Below are 19,029 nucleotides of genomic sequence, written 5' to 3' on the forward strand. Positions count from 1 at the left end.
TCTTATTCATGAACTTGCGCATATCTAAGCTATAATTCAAAGTATTTTGGTTCACCGTTTATCTGACATGACACCAAAAGGGAAAAAATAACGATAGTTTCTTAATTAGATAGCTTTCATCAAGTTATAAATATAAGTAAAATTATAAATATAAATAGCATTTTCGTTTGTATATTAATCTCTCAAACTTAAAGTTCTCAATTTCTTGTTCGGATATGAGGGGATTTGACTGGTTTGTATTCAATTGAGATGAGATAATATGCTTTTAGATAAAAATTAAAAAAAATATTGTTAGAATATTATTTTTTAATATTATTATTATTTTAAAATTTGAAAAACTTGAATTGTTTATTATATTTTGTATGTGAATTTAAGGAAGTTGTAATGATGAGATAAAATGAGATGATTTTTAAATCTAAATGGGGCCTAATCCCACAACAACTATTGAATCTGAAATCATTGGAAACCTGATCAAGAAGTTGACAAATCAAGATAGCATTTGAATATAGTCTCTTATTCATAGGACCGTTACATATCTTATTCATAGCATACCATTACATATCTTATTCATAGGACCGTCCACAGTATATATATTGAGCGTACGGGCGGCCATACTCGTAGTTCTTTCACTACTTCTTCTTGGGAGCAAGGTTTGCTTTGATTTCGTCAACCACCTTGCCATCCACCTGGAAGGCTATCTCCAACACATCGTCTGGCACCGGCGGTGACGCAGCGAAAAGTGATGTGGCAACGACTTGGGTGCCCGGCAGTTGGCCATTGAAGCCCGAGATCACAGAAGCAGGCTTGTCGCCAACGTTCTTCTGAAAATGGACCAGTCCCCTTGGGAACACAAAGATCTCACCTTCCTTGATTGTCTTGGAGATGAGCTTGTCTGCTGTGGTGATGAAGCCTACAAACAGCTCGCCTTCCAGAGTGAATATGGTCTCGGTGGCTCGCGGGTGAGTGTGAGGAGGGTTGAGTCCGCCGGGTGCATAGTCAATGCGCGCCAACGACACGCCGAGCGTATTAAGGCCTGGAACCTGTCGGGAATATGCCGTTAAAGCAAATTGTAATTTCCATATTTTGCATTAAATAAAATTGTCTAAATGAACAGAACCTGCATAACATTGGCTGTCGTCACATTTGAACCAAACGAGTTGTTGATGAGAGCTGGCGCAGCCAGGCCAGCGAAGGTGAAATCTGCTGCCGTGACTTCTGCATCGTCCTTGCATACAAACCCGTTCACCTTTATCTCTGTTGCACGAATGACAAGGAAAATAAGAGAGCATTTCATCAAAAGAACAATCCCGAAAATATGTAAAGTTGGTCTAGGAACTTAAAATGAATCACATACTTGACTTTAGATCGGCAACGCAGAGATCCTGAAGGGGGTCAGGATCGTATGCCACAGAGCTGGAGATTGCAGCAAAGATGAACAGACATGCAAGAACGTTTGCCACCATGATTGGAAATGACTTGAAAGGAGACTGAGGTATTGGTTAAACTAAGATAAGAAAGCGAGTAGAATGCTTGGTTCGAATATGGAGAAAGAACAGCCTGCTACTCTATTTATATACACATCTAACACTGGTGATCATAAATAACAGGGTTCCAACTTAAATTCGAAGCAATTTCCCAATGAAGACGTAAACAGAAACTATTTTCTATTAGTTTGAATGGGTGAAAGAAGTTGGTGAAGAAGAAAGCCAGTAGAAATTAACGTTTTTGGGCATCTTTTTGCTGTATGTGTCTTTGTTAAACAATAACACAAATCAAATCAATGGGGCTTGGAAAAGCTTCATGCCTGCCTGGCTAAATAGCGTACATTTCTCGCTATTCAAGATAGAACTTTAAAGTGAGACATAACTTGAAACCAAAAAAATCATTTCCAATTCAATGAGATGTGGTTGGAGATTGCTGATAAGGTGACAAACAAAGACACAAAATTTCGAAAAATCCTGCACAACTTGCCGAAGATGGTTGCATACACTAGAGAAAAAATCAATGTGAAATTGATACAGTATGTGAGATTTTCAGATGGTCAAAACTATTACCAACTTAGATGGTTCTTCTCTAGGGTGTAGAGAAAAAGATACACACATAAGATGGGTCGTACATTACTTATCAAGCATTCGATTTTGTTCTAAAAATTCAGTCGAGAAGTTATAAATGTTAGAGGCTGATTTGTTGTATTTATCTCTCTACACACTAAGCTGTATAGAAACTTTTAACAGATCCAAAGCGGATGCTTTTAGTTCACCTATAAGTTTCCCCACTGGATCTAACTTTTGTATACAATCAAGCCAACAGAGTTGTTAAATGGGGACCCTTTTCTGCAATTGTTGGAAGTAAGCTCACAGAGAGAGGCATAACCATACAAGCATTATTAACAGAATAGTAAATTACGGTGATAATTGACTTTTTTATAAAAATTCTTTGTGAGATGTCGCAAATTATAATATTAGATACAATCGTAGATATGTAGATTTTGCATTTACTCATTTTTTAATGGAATTGCACGGTGATTGTATACTACATGATTGTAAATATCATTTACGAGATAGTAGAAAGGATTGGAATGTAATTTGAATCATTACTCCATCTGAATATAGCATCATAGCATTCAAAAATATCATACCCATGAAGAAGAAAAAGGTAAAAAGTGATAATTCCTTCGAGAGGTGAAGAAAAATGTGACGAATAACACGGGATTCTTTTGAGAGCGAGAGAGAGGAGACCTTATCATGACGATGAAAACAGAGTCCTAGAGTCTATTTTTAATATATATATATATATATATCCACTACAACCAACAATTGAGATTCGTGCCTTGCCAACTGCTATGTCAACTAAATAATGCATACTACCCAATAAAGAGTGAAAGGCAGTTGGGGAGAAATTTAGGAGTGTACAGTATTTTTACAACTCTTTATATGATTATATTATAAAATAAAAATATTTATTTAATGTAATGTTATTTTATAAATTATTTATACAAAAAAAGAAAATAGAAAAACATCTCTTTTAATACGTAGTTATATAAAAAAATTGTAAAGATGACCTTATATCTAATACTTTTCAAACTTTAGTGTTATAAAGAACGAAACTTTTCTAACATTTTTTCCCTTAGTCTTCTTCCTTCGCATCCCATTCATCCTATACAAAAGAGAAAAATAGGCAGGAAAGCTCTGTAATTCTTACATTTTTATAGTAGAATTTATCCCATTTGGACCCTTGTAAATGTAGGTAATAATGCCGAATCACGTAAAACAGAGAAGAAGGCCTTGCTTGCATTCACTTCATTGACCATCAGCAGGCTATCACTTTCCAAGATCAATCTATGGATTCCCATGTTTGCACATATTTGAAGACCTCTAAACATGGCCAACAGTTCATTGTCTTCTAGCTCATTTACTTCATGTTCAATTTTGTTAGCTGCCAAGACAACATCCCCCTTTTCAGCCCTCAAAACAGCCCCAATTCCTGCTTTGTGCCTGTCAAAGAACATGGTTTCATCTACATTCAACTTTAAGAAGCCAATAGAAGGTAGTTTCCAGCAGCATAGTTCCTTGACTTTCGAGTTTTGCAACTCTTGGGCCCCCTTGAACATAAATTGCACAGTTAAAGTATAATTAGTTGCTTGCTTAATATTAGAGCAACTTTCTCAAACTCCATCTTGTTTCGCCTATAACAGAAACTCCATGCCAATAAAAACAAAGTAGTTTTTCCTTTACAGCATTTGCAACTTCCATAACAAGCATCTTATGATCCAAATCTTGCACAATTGGAACATATTTTTTTCCAGTAGTTTCTGATCTCAGGACAAAAGAAAAGAGCATGAGAAGTATCTTCCAACACTTCCTTGCAAAAACAGTAGCTCCCTTTTGTTTTGACTCTTCTCTTCTCAAGGTTAAGTTTTGTAGGAAGTCCCTCCTTACATGCTCTCCATGCAAACACCTTAATTTTATTGGGTAAAGGCATCTTCCAAACAGCTTTCCAAAGAGTCTTGTGTCTAGAGAAACTCGAGCTCTCCCTTGACTTATCAATAATTCTGTCTCTAAACACCCTGTATGCACTCTTCACACTAAAGCATCCACTTTTCTCTGGAAACCAGATCCATTTATCTGTTTGAGCACCTGGACAGACCACAATTTTTAAAACAGCCTATGCTATCTTTGGATTGAATAGAGCTCTGACTTTTTCAACATCCTGCCACCTAGTTTGGCCATTCAACAGCTTATCCACTGTTTCATCATCAGCAACCTGCATCTCATCAGAAGTAGTAAATAAAGTTTTATGCCCAGGTATCCAGTGATCCTTCTAGATTTTAACTATTTTTCCATCCCCTATCCTCTACCTACAACCAGCTTTTAACCACTTCTTAGCTTCTCATATTCCTCTCCATGCATAAGAGGGATTGTTCCCCAAGCCAGCTTCAAATAGACCACTTTTTGGGAATTATCGGGCTTTATACGCCCTTTTGTAGCAATGATCTTTCTACCTGTAATATCCTGCATACTTGTTTAGCTAGTAGTGCCAGATTAAAAGTTTTGAGGTCTCGAAAACCCAAACCTCCTCTGAACTTTGAATCACACGTTTTGTCCCAGCTAACCCAATGTATTCTCCTCTCATCTTTCTTCTAGCCCCATCGGAACCTTGCCATCAAAGCCTCAAGTTTAGAACATAGTCCCCCAGGTAGCAAGAAGCAGCTCATAGAATACATAGGGATGGAGATAGCTACTGCCTTAATAAGAATTTCTTTTCCCCCTTGTGATAAAATATGCTCTTTCCAACATTGCAGTTTTTGTTAAACTTTGTGCTTAATATTTGATAAAGCGCGAGTTTTTGATCTTCCTACAACTGGAGGCAACCCAAGGTATTTCTCATATTGTTGCACCCTCTCCACACCCCATAATAACATTATCTCCTTCTGAGTAATTTCAAGTACATACATTAAGCTTTTTCTTTAGTACCCACCATCATGCTTATAACCAGTACAAGTATCATTTGGCTCCAATATCATGCTTATAAAAACTATTGTCATTATTGGTTTATTTCTAGTTAGTATGTCCTTATAACCAGAGTAATCAGCATATACATCATGTTTCCGTAGTTGCATTTCCTCCTCTATTTTCTATTCCTAATGACAAGGAAAATATATATATTGACATAGAATATCCATCTTATAGATTCAATTCTGCAAAACATTCAAAGAAATAGTGTGTAGCTAAGAAACTGAGATAGGTTAAATTTACAAGTGCAACTGATCGACCTTCTTAAGAAACCCAGCACCGAACGCTCCAGTTACTTTCAATTGCCCCTTCACTCAATCATTGAATACAGCTTGGTTGTCATTCAGATGTTCGGCCCTAATTCTAAAAATTCCTACAACAAAAAATAAAAGAACACAAGTAGTTTGTTCATGATACGAAAATTTCATATGATTTTTCTCCATTTATTTCTTTTGATAAGGTCCTCCTCCATCGATTTCTAGATTTAGTATATCCATTTACAAATATATAATCTGATAACATTATCAATTCTAACATATGAGAGTATATATGTACATCTTAATTGATGAACAAAACTCTGTGCAACTAATTGGTTGAACTACCAGAAGGATGATCACTTGTGGTTGAGCAAAGTGCTAAACTACAGTTCCAGTGCAATGGCAACTAGTCCCCAACCACATGTCCGGTACATAAAAAACTTGGAATTAAATTAAAAACATGCACCAAAAAGGAAATAATTCAGAAGACATAAGCTCTTGTTTTCTTAAGATATGTTAAGAATTGAGGAAGAATGACAAGGGAAGAAAAAGGCTGAGAAAAATTTGAATGACTGGAGATAGTTTCATTCAGAAAAATAATAAATCTGTTTACAAAGAAGGGGTATTGAAAATATATATACATCCTCAGACTTAAAGCAGCAATAATAAAGCACTAAAGAACAACCAATCAGTGTACAATTTGAGAGGTTGTAGGCTATGTACAAAGGTAAATTGTGAAAGAAAAAATGCTAAGAATTATGCTATGGTATGCTGTGTAGGGGTGGTGGCTGCTCTGCTATACTATGAAGAATATGTCTGTTGTGCTCTTGGTGATCGCAGGCAGTAGGCATGGGAATCTTGTCTTCTATGTTGAGGCTACAGTGCATGAATCATGGTGGTGCTTGGTCATCACATCATGCATCACTACAAGAAATTTTACATTGACACTGCGTCACAATTTAGACGTTATGCATATTGAAAAAAAAATGTGAGAATATTTTGGGCATTCTGATGTCAATAGAAGGGAAAACGAAAGATATAGCTAACTCTCATAAAGATTTAAAGGAGTTGAGGACAAGACCAGAGTTGTATTTACAATCTAATGGGTCTTCAGTCTATATGCCCCTCGGTTAGTATACATTGTCAAATGATGAGAGAAAGAAATTTTGCGACTGGTTCATGACAATCAAATTACCCGATGGATATGCTTCGAACATGTCAAGAAATTTTCAAACTCATGATTGGAAGATATCTGGTCGTAAAAGTCATAACTGTCATGTATTTCTGCAGCTTCTGTTGCCAATTGGTGTGTGTGGAAATCTTACTCGAGATGTTCATACAACACTCACAGAATTAGGGGGATTTTTGAGGGGCATTTGTAGTAGATCGTTGAAAGTTGATGCATTGTTAAAAATGCAAGCTGACCTCGTAGTGATATTGTGTAAATTGGAGAGTTTGTACCCGCATTATTTCTTTGATGTAATGGTTCATTTGGCTGTGCACCTACCTCATGAGGCTTTAGTTGTCGACCCAGTTCAATATAGATGGATGTATTCTATTAAACGGTTTTTGAAAAAATTTAAGTGATCAGTGAGGAATAAGGTTGGTCCAGAAGGTTTGATTGCAGAATTATACACTGATAATAAGTGACATACATTTTGTTCAATGTATTTCCATGGGGTTGATACCAGATTTATGAGACCAGACCGAAATTATGAAGGCGGACAAATATGAGTCTCATCATCAATTTTTGTGTTTTCTCAAACCGTATGTCTCATAGATGCATAAGGAGGCTATGACCTAAGTGGAAAAAGTTTGATAGAGCTCGATGGTATATCTTGAATAACTGTGCAGAAATTGAGCACTACTTGAGGTTAGTGATGAATATTCGTATCAATAAAATTTGCATATTCAAGTTATACAAATTAATAGTTAACATGATTATGCGTAGCGAACATTTACAACTACTTCTCATGGGTGGTGTAACTAATCTAGAAAAGAAGCATGAAGAGGAATTCACCTCGTAGTTTTTCAAAGATAGCCTTTTCCACTTCCTCTCTAGTGTAAGCCTTTGTCAGGTGCATGTTCATCTCAACAGTGATTGTTGGTTCTATTTGTGCCAAGATTTCATGAATACCTACTAGATTTGAGGAAGAGAACAAGTTCTGGTAAGATTTTTGAAACTCCTCCCCAATGTCCTCTCTGGTGGATAGTATATTTCCCTCCTCATCATGAATTTTTCTAATAAGATTCCTTTGTTTTCTTTGAGTGGCACACTTATCAAAATATTTTGTGTTTCTGTCCCCCTCTTGTAGCCACTTTTGTTTCACTCTTTGCCGCCAAATCAGATCCTCTTCCTCTAGGTAACTATCCATTTCTTTTTGGAGAGCTCTAATCTGTTCAGTTTCTTGGCCATTGTTAAGTTCTTACAACACTCTTAATGCTTGTCTTTTATGATCTCCCATTTTCTACTTGTTTCTATTCGAGTTTCTATGCTACTCTTTGAGTTGGAACTTGATCTCTCAAAACCCCTTCTGGTGACTTTTGGGCTAGATTGTCAGGAGCCATACCAAGCTCTCTTGATGACTTCTATGCATTCCTCAGTCTTTGACCATGTTTCCTCATACCTAAAGACCCTTTTTGTTTGATAGATACTAGACTCGAATCCTTGACTTCAAATGAATAAAGGGTTATGGTCTGAGCATTGAACTGGTAATATTGAGACAGAATTTACTGTATAAAGTTGGTTCCATGCACAGTTGACTAAGGCCCTGTCAAGTCTTTCTTTAGTAAAATTTGTCCCCTCACGATTGTTGCACCATGTGAATTTGGACCCCTTAAATCCAACTTCACCTAAGTCACAATCCATCAATGCATGTCTAAAGTCTTCCATTTGTTTAGGAGGTCTAGCAGCTAAACCAAAATTTTCACCCTGAGATATGATTTCATTGAAATCCCTTATACACATCCAAGGTGTATCATGGCTAGCATTTAAAAGTCTAAGAACGCTCCAGCTATCCTTTCTTCTAGCAGTCATTGGTTGGCCATAGAAGCCAGTGATAATTTCGTTTTTATTACTATCCTTAGACTTAAAGTGTAGAGAGATATGGCTTAAGGAAAAATACACTAGTTCAGCATTGGTGTTCTTAGTCCAAAAGGTAGCCAGACCTCCACTTCTTCCAACATAGTCAACTATAAAACTAGAATCGAATCTCAGTTTGTTACAGATGAGTTCCATTTTGGTTCTATAGCATTTTATACAAGAAAACCAGATTTAGGGACTTACTTCTCACCAAAAGGTGGAGTTCGAGAACTGTCCGAGGGTTCCCAAGCCCTCAGCAGTTCAAGACAACGTTTTCATGGTGACTGGCAGGGCTGTTGAACAACCTCTGCCAATATTAATTTTCTTGCCCATTTAGGACCTTTAGGGGACTTTCCTCCAAGATTGAGAATTCTTTTCTTATCACCGTTTCTAGTTCCCCCCGGGGGGGGGGGGGGGGGGAAGAGCCCAATATGTCTTTTGTAAAACTATTTAACTTGCCCCTAGCTCTTCTTTTCCAGTTAGAATTCCTGGTTTGTTTGGTTAACTTTTGAGGCGTGATAGAAGCAGATGGACTAACCTGGACATTATTATCTATAGGCGACATGTCATGATCGACCATCAGGAGGGCTGTAGGAGGATTTACAAGGTCAATTGGGCTTAAGCAGGCAGTGTTTCTATCTTCCTTGTCTACAGTCTCGTGAATGACTTCTCGGCATGCTTAAGTTTCCTCATTTGGGAAGAGGCAGGCCCCTTGATAACCTAAGTGTAGAAAGTCAACATCTCCAGAGTTGAAATTGTGATTATAGTCTGCGTCTCCTTTGTCAATTGGAATTGACCTCGAACCGTGAAAGCCTTTCTGAGTAGTGGCTTTCCCTCCCTTCTCTGTACTCCTTTCCTCCGAGAAGCCTTGTCGGAATACATTTGGTTCCACCGCCCTGTCACTGCTCTTGGGCCATGCATGGATATGCTCCAATTTGGAAGAAAGCTTGGCTCTAAGCCATGGACCGTATTGGAGTTGGTACTCCTCACGGGTTCTGCCATCGAAGCTAAACCTAGGGTAGGTTGTCTTGCCATGCAGAATTGCACCACAATGAAAGCAAAAAGTTGGCAATTGCTCGTATTTGAAAGTGATCCAGTGGCGGGAACCCTCCATGTTAAGAACTCCTCCCCTTGCCAAGGGCTTAGTAATATCAATCTTCACCTTTGCTCTAAGGAAACTATCCCATGCTCTTCCTTTATCATCCACGTCCACAATCATGACTTCACCTATTTATCCCCCAAGTTTTTCCCCATGCTCTTGTTCATACCGGCAAAAAGAAGGTCGTTAAACTATATCCAAAAGGATTCATGGGAGAAATCCATGTCTCTCAAAGCAATGCTCCCTTCACACTCCTGTAGGCATACCGAGTTTTTTTCAAAAGACCATGGCTGCCCCTTAAGCACTTTGCTCCTCTCGGATGTTGACTGCAACTCAATGAGGAATTCATTACTCCCAACTTCCTTGAATTTCAGACTCCCGTCAATTTTCCATATCTTATTCATCATAGCTTTGAAAGCCCCCCTATTTATTTCTTTATCAGCAATCACCAACGTTGCGAGACAAAACTTACTGACTTCCTTCGAGAGGAGAATCTCCTTCTCGGAAAGGTTGATCTCTTGTTGTTGATCCTCTTTTAGTTTGAGACCCTCACATAAATTAGCCAATTCTTCCTCGATGATAGGATCTAGAAAAGATCTCCGAATTGAAACTGATCTATAGATCAAATATCCAAAAGGCCAAGCTCTAAGCTTCAGAAGGAAACATAAAGAGAAAACCCCACCTACCTAGAGAGGGGACTCCCCTTCAACTACCTTTTAGGTAATAATGCTGCATTAGGATTAAATGTTGAGGACATGACACTTGTTTGACTAAAAAATAAGTTCATAAAATATTATAAAGTTTATTTTATTATAAAATATATCAAACATATTATATCGAGACACTTTAATTTATAATTTTCTTTTTATAAAGCTCATTTATAGTTATAGCAACAACATATAGTCGTAGATTGTTAGGTTCGAGATATATACAAGGATATTGGAGATATTTTAAATGGCCATTTTCCAAATGTCAAGTAAAACTTTAAAAGACACACTAGCCCCCCCCCCCCCCCAACTTTTTTTAAGGTACAAATTGGACTATAGTACTAAAAGCTGGCGGTCTCTTCCAACACAATATCAATATGTGTTTTGTAGATCACATTAAAATGGATTTTAATATAAATAAATTAAGAAATATATTTGAATATATAAAATAGATTGAGATAGACTTAAAATTTCTATGCAAAGTTGAAAAAATAGTATATTTCATTAATAAGTAATTTGAAATGGGTTGGAGTGACATTGACATGATGCAAACATAATTGGGTTAAGAGAACCAGAGCTTTCAAAGGTTTTAGGTTGCAAGAGATCGTCCATTTCACCTACCATAACATGTTTTAAACCCCTGATAAGTGACAACCACACACACACACATATATAAATATATATATATATATATATATTAATGGAAAGTCGTGATCTTCATTTATACATTAATCTTAGCACAGTTTCCGATCTCAATAACCACCTTCTAAAGTAAGTTGAAGTGATCTACAAAAGAAAAAGAACTCAGTCGTTAGAAGAATCCAGCATGGGATGAATAAACATAATAAAATCTGAACATAAAACTTTAAATGGAAAACAAAAAATAAAGAATAAAAATAAATAAACAAAGAGAAAAGGGCAATTGGGCAGCCAAGACCGACCTTAACTTTGAACTTTCAAAGCATCTCGGCTGGCTGCAATATCTAATGCAGGCCCACTTTATCTACCATAACTTTCTAATCTACCACTCAATTATCCCCGATAAGTGACATCACAACCGTAGATCAAGGGGTAATTTTTTTTTTGTTTTGTTTTTCTAATAAAAGAGATGAGGGTTTCGATTCTTTCGAATCTAGGTTTACAATTTGGAGGATCGAGTCATGTACCATTAGGTTTTGATAGTGATACTTGTCTTTTATACACACATATATCCCTAATTTGTAAAACAATTCTATATATATCCATTAGAGAGATTAAGATCATTAATTTTAATTTAAATATTGTTACTGGATATTGAAATAAGTGTTTTTGGTACCGTACCGTACCGGTCACTAGTCCGGTACAGGTATGATATCTGTTTCGTACCGGCTGAAATACCGGCCTGTATTTCAACCTGTACTGGCCTACGTACTGCCCGGTATTTCGGCCTTTTATCTTTTTTTTTATTATTTTTTTAAGCTATAATCTCATTTTTTTATCCCCAATTCATTTAGACTATTTATAATTTATATATACATATGTAGTCATGTATAATTTATTCATATATAGACTATTATTTTGAAATATAATTTTTATATATCGATTATCCCGAAAAGGTACACGAAACGGTACCGATATCGAAATATTTCGTTTCAGTGTCTTGACCAGTATATAATGCGGTATGGTATTTAAAACATTGATTGAAAGCCTCTTATTCATGAACTTGCGCATATCTAAGCTATAATTTAAAGTATTCTGATTTACCGTTTATCTGACATGACACCAAAAGGACAAAAATAACGATAGTTTCTTAATTAGATAGCTTTCATCAAGTTATCAATTGGTTTATCTAAGAAAAAGGCTAAAGTCATTATTGTCCAATCAAATCACCCACCAAATATATATTTAAAGTTCACAAATGTAGAAATATATATATATATATATATTTAAGCGCATACAATTTCATATATAATATTATATGTATTGAGTTACAGTACCATTTTATCATTATTTTTTTAATTTAAATTTTAAGATTTTTCTAAACTTTTAAGATTTTCAAAACTTTAAGTGTCGGCACGTATAGTTTTATAAGTAAAATTATAAATATAAATAGTATTTTCCTTTGTATATTAATCTCTCAAACTTAAAGTTCTCAATTTTTTGTTCGGATATGAGGGGATTTGACTGGTTTGTATTCAATTGAGATGAGATAATATGTTTTTAGATAAAAATTGAATAAAATATTGTTAGAATATTATTATTTTAAAATTTAAAAAAATTGAATTATTTATTATATTTTATATGTGAATTTGAAAAAATTGTAATGATGAGATAAAATAAGATAGATTTTCAAATCTAAACGGGGTCAAATCCCACGACAACTATTGAATCTGAAATCACTGAAAACCTGATCAAGGAAGTTGACAAATCAAGATAGCATTTGAATATAGTCTCTTATTCATAGGACCGTTACATATCTCATTCATAGCATACCATTACATATCTTATTCATAGGACCGTCCACAGTATATATATTGAGAGTACGGACGGCCATACTCGTTAGTTCTTTCACTACTTCTTGGGAGCAAGGTTTGCTTTGATTTCGTCAACCACCTTGCCATCCACCTGGAAGCCTATCTCCAACACATCGTCCGGCACCGGTGGTGACGCAGCGAAAAGTGATGTGGCAACGACTTGGGTGCCCGGCAGTTGGCCATTGAAGCCCGAGATCACAGAAGCAGGCTTGTCGCCAACGTTCTTCTGAAAATGGACCAGTCCCCTTGGGAACACAAAGATCTCACCTTCCTTGATGGTCTTGGAGATGAGCTTGTCTGCTGTGGTGATGAAGCCTACAAACAGCTCGCCTTCCAGAGTGAATATGGTCTCGGTGGCTCGCGGGTGAGTGTGAGGAGGGTTGAGTCCGCCGGGTGCATAGTCAATGCGCGCCAACGACACGCCGAGCGTATTAAGGCCTGGAACCTGTCGGGAATATGCCGTTAAAGCAAATTGTAATTTCCATATTTTGCATTAAATAAAATTGTCTAAATGGACAGAACCTGCATAACATTGGCTGTCGTTACGTTTGAACCAAACGAGTTGTTGATGAGAGCTGGCGCAGCCAGGCCAGCGAAGGTGAAATCCGCTGCCGTGACATCTGCATCGTCCTTGCATACAAACCCGTTCACCTTTATCTCTGTTGCACGAATGACAAGGAAAATAAGAGAGCATTTCATCAAAAGAACAATCCCGATAATATGTAAAGTTGGTCTAGGAACTTAAAATAAATCACATACTTGACTTTAGATCGGCAACGCAGAGATCCTGAAGGGGGTCAGGATCGTATGCCACAGAGCTGGAGATTGCAGCAAAGAGGAACAGACATGCAAGAACGTTTGCCACCATGATTGGAAATGACTTGAAAGGAGATTGAAGTATTAGTTAAAATAATATAAGAAACGGATTAGAATGCTTGGTTCGAATATGGAGAAAGAACAGCCTGCTACTCTATTTATATACACATCTAACACTGGTGATCATAAATAACAGGGTTCCAACTTAAATTCGAAGCAATTTCCCAATGAAGACGTAAACAGAAACTATTTTCTATTAGTTTGAATGGGTGAAAGAAGTTGGTGAAGAAGAAAGCCAGTAGAAATTAACGTTTTTGGGCATCTTTTTGCTGATATGTGTCTTTGTTAAACATTAACACAAATCAAATCAATGGGGCTTGGAAAAGCTTCATGCCTGCCTGGCTAAATAGCGTACATTTCTCGCTATTCAAGATAGAACTTTAAAGTGAGACATAACTTGAAACCAAAAAAATCATTTCCAATTCAATGAGATGTGGTTGCAGATTGATGATAAGGTGACAAACAAAGGCAGAAAATTTCGAAAAATCCTGCACAGCTTGCCGAAGATGGTTGCATACACTAGAGAAAAAATCAATGTGAAATTGATACAGTATGTGAGATTTTCAGATGGTCAAAACTGTTACCAACTTAGATGGTTCTTCTCTAGGGTGTAGAGAAAAATATATACACATAAGATGGGTCGTACATTACTTATCAAGCATTTGATTTTGTTCTAAAAATTCAGTCGAGAAGTTATAAATGTTAGAGGCTGATTTGTTGTATTTATCTCTCTACACTCTAAGCTGTATAGAAACTTTTAAAAGATCCAAACCGGATGCTTTTAGTTCACCTATAAGTTTCCCCACTGGATCTAGCTTTTGTATATAATCAAGCCAACAGAGTTGTTAAATGGGGACCCCTTTTCTGCAATTGTTGGAAGTGATCTCACAGAGAGATTCTCTTTTGTGGCATTTTCCCACAATTAGTCTCTTTCGTGCCACAATTTGAGGAAGGTCTTCTATTGTTAACATACAAAGTTGTTCATAGACAATGTTCTCTCCTCCCTTCAAAGGGTGTATCACCCCTAGCTCTCAAATAATGTGCTTTGTGGACCACACAAAAGCAAGGTGTTACCTTGCAATACATGCATGTTAAACTGAAAGGGAGTACATTCCATTCTGGTCGTCCTACCGAGCACTTTACATTTTCTTTTTCAAAATAGCAAGTATAATCCAGTTTTAAGCTTTCATGGAGTGCTAACAAAATGAAAAGGTCTGGTAAGTTAATCAATTTACCATTCTTTTTGGCAGCACGGAAAAGAAGCGCCGTGATGAGGTATTGTGCAGGATCGCCTTCGTGAACATTTTCCAAGTAAATGGAGGTCTTCTCCAAGTTAAGCCTCTAACCAAAGGCTAACTCATAAGTACTTAAGATGTTCTTTAACCTGCTCCGTTTAGAAGGAAGGAAATTGCAAAATACTAGACTATCATTTGCAAAGAAGAGGTGATTAACAGGCAAAGAACCTTTAGCTATAGGAAAACCAGAAATGACACCCCTATGCTTAGCTTGATTTAAAGATTGACTTAGCACTTCTAAACAGATGATAAATAAATAGAGGGAGAGGGGGTCTCCCTGTCTTATGCCCCTTGAAGGCTTGAAAGATGCTTGAGGGGAGCCATTAAATAGAATAGAATAAGAAATAGTGCCAATACATTGCATAATGAGTTCTATCCATGAACTGTCAAATCCCATTCTTGCCAATACAGCCTTTAGAAAGCTCCATTCGACTCTATCATAGGACTTACTTATGTCGAGTTTTAAGGCCATGACACCTTCCTTTTGTCTTCTCAGTCTGTTTTGCATTGAGTGAAGTAATTCCTATGCCACTATGATGTTATTAGAAATTAGACAAAGCACTTTGAGTTGGAGATATTAGGTGAGGCAAGATGGATTTAAGTCTATTTGCTATAACCTTTGCAATAATTTTATAGAGGACATTACAAAGGCTAATTGGTCTATAGTTTGAAACCAATCGAAGAGTTTCAATTACCCGAGAAAGATGCATTTCTTAGCTCTAAGATCAAGTTTTGTTCTATTATGTTTAAGGTTAGAAACAAAACACAATTATCCAAAAACTCTTAAACGATGGTAGGAAGGTTTTGATGCAAATAAAACCTCATAGGGGGTCCAGTTTTGAAGAGTAAAGTGGGATTCTATTAATTAAGTAGGTGGCCGTTAAGACAGCCTCTCCCCAAAACTTGATTGGAAGAGATACTAGAAAAAGGGACGCGCATGTGGCAGAGAGGACATGTTGATGTTTTATCTCCGCCACTCCACTCAGGCATGTGAAATTTAGGTCCATTATCTGATCTAACTTGCTTTATTTTGGCATTAAATTGTGTTTCAACCATGTGGATAAAATATTGCAAAAGGCTTTTGACTTCAGATTTAAATTTCATAAGGTATACTCGTATTACCTGACTATGGTCATCAACAAGAGTCAGAAAATAGTGATGGCCTTGACTCTGAAAAGGCAAGCTGATGTAATGTTGCAGCAATTGATAGTGATAATTGGCTAGATGCAAAAGAGAAGTCACCATCAAAGTCATGGGGGGTCTACTTCTAGAGTGCATCCCAATTAGGATAGGGGGAATCTGATGCCCTTTGGTGAGATTCACACAAGGACTATTTGTTTGGATTTTCTTGCTTTTCATGATAAGGATCCAGCTGGGTGGATATACGAGGTACAATAATTTTTTGTTTTCCATAACTCTCTGCCACAACACAAAGTAAAGTTTTAACTTGGCTTCAAGATTGGGAAGAAATAGGGCAAATAGATGATTGTAATGCTTTCACTATAGCATTGTTAGCCAGATTTGGGCTTGGTGGATATGATAACCCTATGGAGTCTCTCACTCTTTTAAGAGAAAGTGGCACACTAGAAGAATACAAAGATTAGTTGTCACTGTCAAATAGACTGAGGGGTTTATCAGATTAGTTTAAACTAAGTTGTTCCTCAATGGCCTGAGGGATGAGATTAGATTGACTGTAATAATGTTTAAACCCACATGCTTGACTAGTGCTTACAGTCTAGCAAAAATACAAGAAGAAAATTACAACATCACTAGGAAGTATAGTAGATTTGGCATGAGTTATTCACCTGACCTTGGTATACTCAGAAAACCCAACCTACTCGTAAAAACCTACCCCAAACCAAATATCTAGATCCAAAAGATAAACCAAAAGCAGGAAAGGAGGGATAAGGGCTTGTGTTATTAAATCAGGAAATACTAGTAGCTATACAATCCCTCTTAAAATAATTCAGTGAAGTTTTTGAAGAACCCAAAGGCCTACCTCCCAACTGATCCCATGACCATGTCACTAGCTTCAGGTGTAATAAGGCCTAGTCAAAATCCATATTTTTACTACTAATAAGGAAGGCGCATGGCATGTGGAGATTATGTGTTTATTATCCGGGCCTTAATTGAGTTACTATTAAGGAAACGTTTCCTATATCGGTAGTAGATGGATGAATTGCTTGGGGCCAAGATTTTCTCTAAACTGGATTTACTGTTTGGTTACCACCAAATTAGAGTAAAATCTTCTAATATTCACAAAATAGCTTTTAAGACCCATGAGGGTCACTACGAGTTCCTAGTTATGCCCTTTGGGCTAACTAACACCTCCTCTACCTTCCAAAGCTTGATGAATGAGGTGTTCAAACCCCATTTGAGGGAGTTCATCTTGGTCTTTTTTTATGATATTTTGATTTACAGAAAATCTGAAACTGACCATTTACAGCACGTGCAAGTAGCTCTTGAGACCTTAAGAGGTAACAAACTCTTTGCTAAATTCGCTAAGTGTAGGTTCAGGTGCAAGGAGTTCTCCTATTTGGGCCACTTAATTTTAGCCTAAGGTGTAAGTGTAGATCCTAAAAAGCTACACGCAATGAATGATTAGCCCATTCCTAGGTTTGTTAAAGCATTGAGAGGCTTCCTGAGGCTGACATGGTATTATAGAAGGTTCATCAAGGGATATAGGCTAGCAAGACTGACTAGAATGCTTAAAAAGGAAGAGTTCAAGCGGAGTGAAGAAGCAAAAGTGGCTTTCCACAAGCTAAATGAGATGTCACAAACCCCTTGGTGCTTACATTACCAAATTTTGCATCACTCTTAACTATTGAGTGTGATGCCTCAGCCACGGCTATTGGAGCTATTTTGATACAATAAGGAAGGCCTATAGCCTATTTCAGCCAGGCTCTCAAGGGGAGGACTCTCATCCTATTGACTTCTGAGAAGGAGCTTTTGCCTCTAGTGTCCGCAGTAGTTAAATGGAAGCCCTATTTATTGGGTGTGACCTTTAAAGTCAAAATTGACCACTAGAGCCTCAAATACCTACTGGACCAAAGGGTGGGAACCCTAATGCCACATAAATGATTTTCTAAACTTATGGGTTACAACTTCATGGTGAAGTGCGAAAAGGGGTTGAAAATAGAGTCGCTAATGCCTTGTTAAGAGTAGATCAAGAGGAGGAAAAAACTTGATGCTGATTTCCTTTCCCACCGTTGATTGGCTAGATGAACTGAAGTTGCCTATACCAGTGACCTAAAGGTACAAACTCTAATCTCTATATATGTTTAATGAGATAAAGCTGGGCCTTGAGTATATCATGAGATCAGATTTATTACTATACAAACAGATCTTGTATATTCCTCATGACCCTTAGTTTAAGGAGAAACTTCCAGAGTTGGGTCATAGTAGCCCTCAGGTGGGTTGCTCTGGGTTCGACAAAACCATACAAAGGGTGAGAAGAGATTTTTTTTTGGCCCGGGCATAAGAATGATGTTAACCAATTTATTAGGGGGTACGAATTCTGTTAAAGAGTGAAATCTTCTAATGAATTGCTTAGTGGGCTGCTACAACCACTATCAATCCCTTCTCAGCCTTGGAACCATATAACTATGGATTTCTTAGAAGGCCCTCCAAATTCCAAGGGGTTTAACAGCCTGTGGGTGCTGGTTGATCGCCTCACTAAATATTTCCATGTAACACTATTGAAGCACCCCTATACTGCTAAGAATCTAGCAAAGTTATTTCTCAAGCACATATTTAAACTACACGGTTTACCTCAGCCCATAGCCTCAGGCAGGGATAGATCATTTACCAGTAAATTTTGACAAGAAATTTTGAGCTTGCAGGGGGTTCATATGGCACTTAGTATGGCCTACCACCCCCAAACTGATGGGCGGTCTGAGGCTATAAACAAGGTTTTAGAAAAAATTTTGAGATTCTTCTTAGGGGAGAGACCTAGGGACTGGGTATTATGGATACCTCTTGCAGAGTAGTGGTACAATTCCACTCCTCACCTGTCTACAAAGCTAATATTACTATTTTAAGCCCTATACAGTTACCCCCCTCCCAGATAGCTGGAGTATATTCCTGTATTGCCTAAGTGTGGAAGATCACCTCAAGACCAGAGACCAGATAACCTGTTTGCTACATCACAACCTATAAAAAGCAAAAGACAGAATGAAGAGATATGCA

The 19,029-nt window shown here is 37.2% G+C and overlaps 2 protein-coding genes across 2 annotated transcripts; both read right to left on the reverse strand.

Moving 5' to 3' along the window:
- Positions 1-479: 479 nt before the first annotated feature.
- LOC122319036 (germin-like protein subfamily 2 member 4) lies at positions 480-1,554 on the reverse strand. Its single transcript, XM_043136900.1, has 3 exons — positions 1,355-1,554; positions 1,118-1,254; positions 480-1,040 (listed from the first exon to the last, which is right to left on the reverse strand). The coding sequence occupies exons 1-3, from the start codon at positions 1,461-1,463 to the stop codon at positions 630-632; spliced, it is 657 nt and encodes a 218-aa protein (XP_042992834.1). The 5' UTR covers positions 1,464-1,554; the 3' UTR covers positions 480-629.
- Positions 1,555-12,556: 11,002 nt separating this feature from the next.
- LOC122319067 (germin-like protein subfamily 2 member 4) lies at positions 12,557-13,631 on the reverse strand. Its single transcript, XM_043136947.1, has 3 exons — positions 13,430-13,631; positions 13,193-13,329; positions 12,557-13,115 (listed from the first exon to the last, which is right to left on the reverse strand). Exons 1-3 carry the CDS (start codon positions 13,536-13,538, stop codon positions 12,708-12,710), a joined length of 654 nt encoding a protein of 217 aa, XP_042992881.1. The 5' UTR covers positions 13,539-13,631; the 3' UTR covers positions 12,557-12,707.
- Between the last annotated feature and the right edge of the window lie 5,398 nt (positions 13,632-19,029).

Source organism: Carya illinoinensis, chromosome 8 (genome assembly GCF_018687715.1).
Source record: "Carya illinoinensis cultivar Pawnee chromosome 8, C.illinoinensisPawnee_v1, whole genome shotgun sequence".
Lineage (NCBI taxonomy): Eukaryota > Viridiplantae > Streptophyta > Magnoliopsida > Fagales > Juglandaceae > Carya > Carya illinoinensis.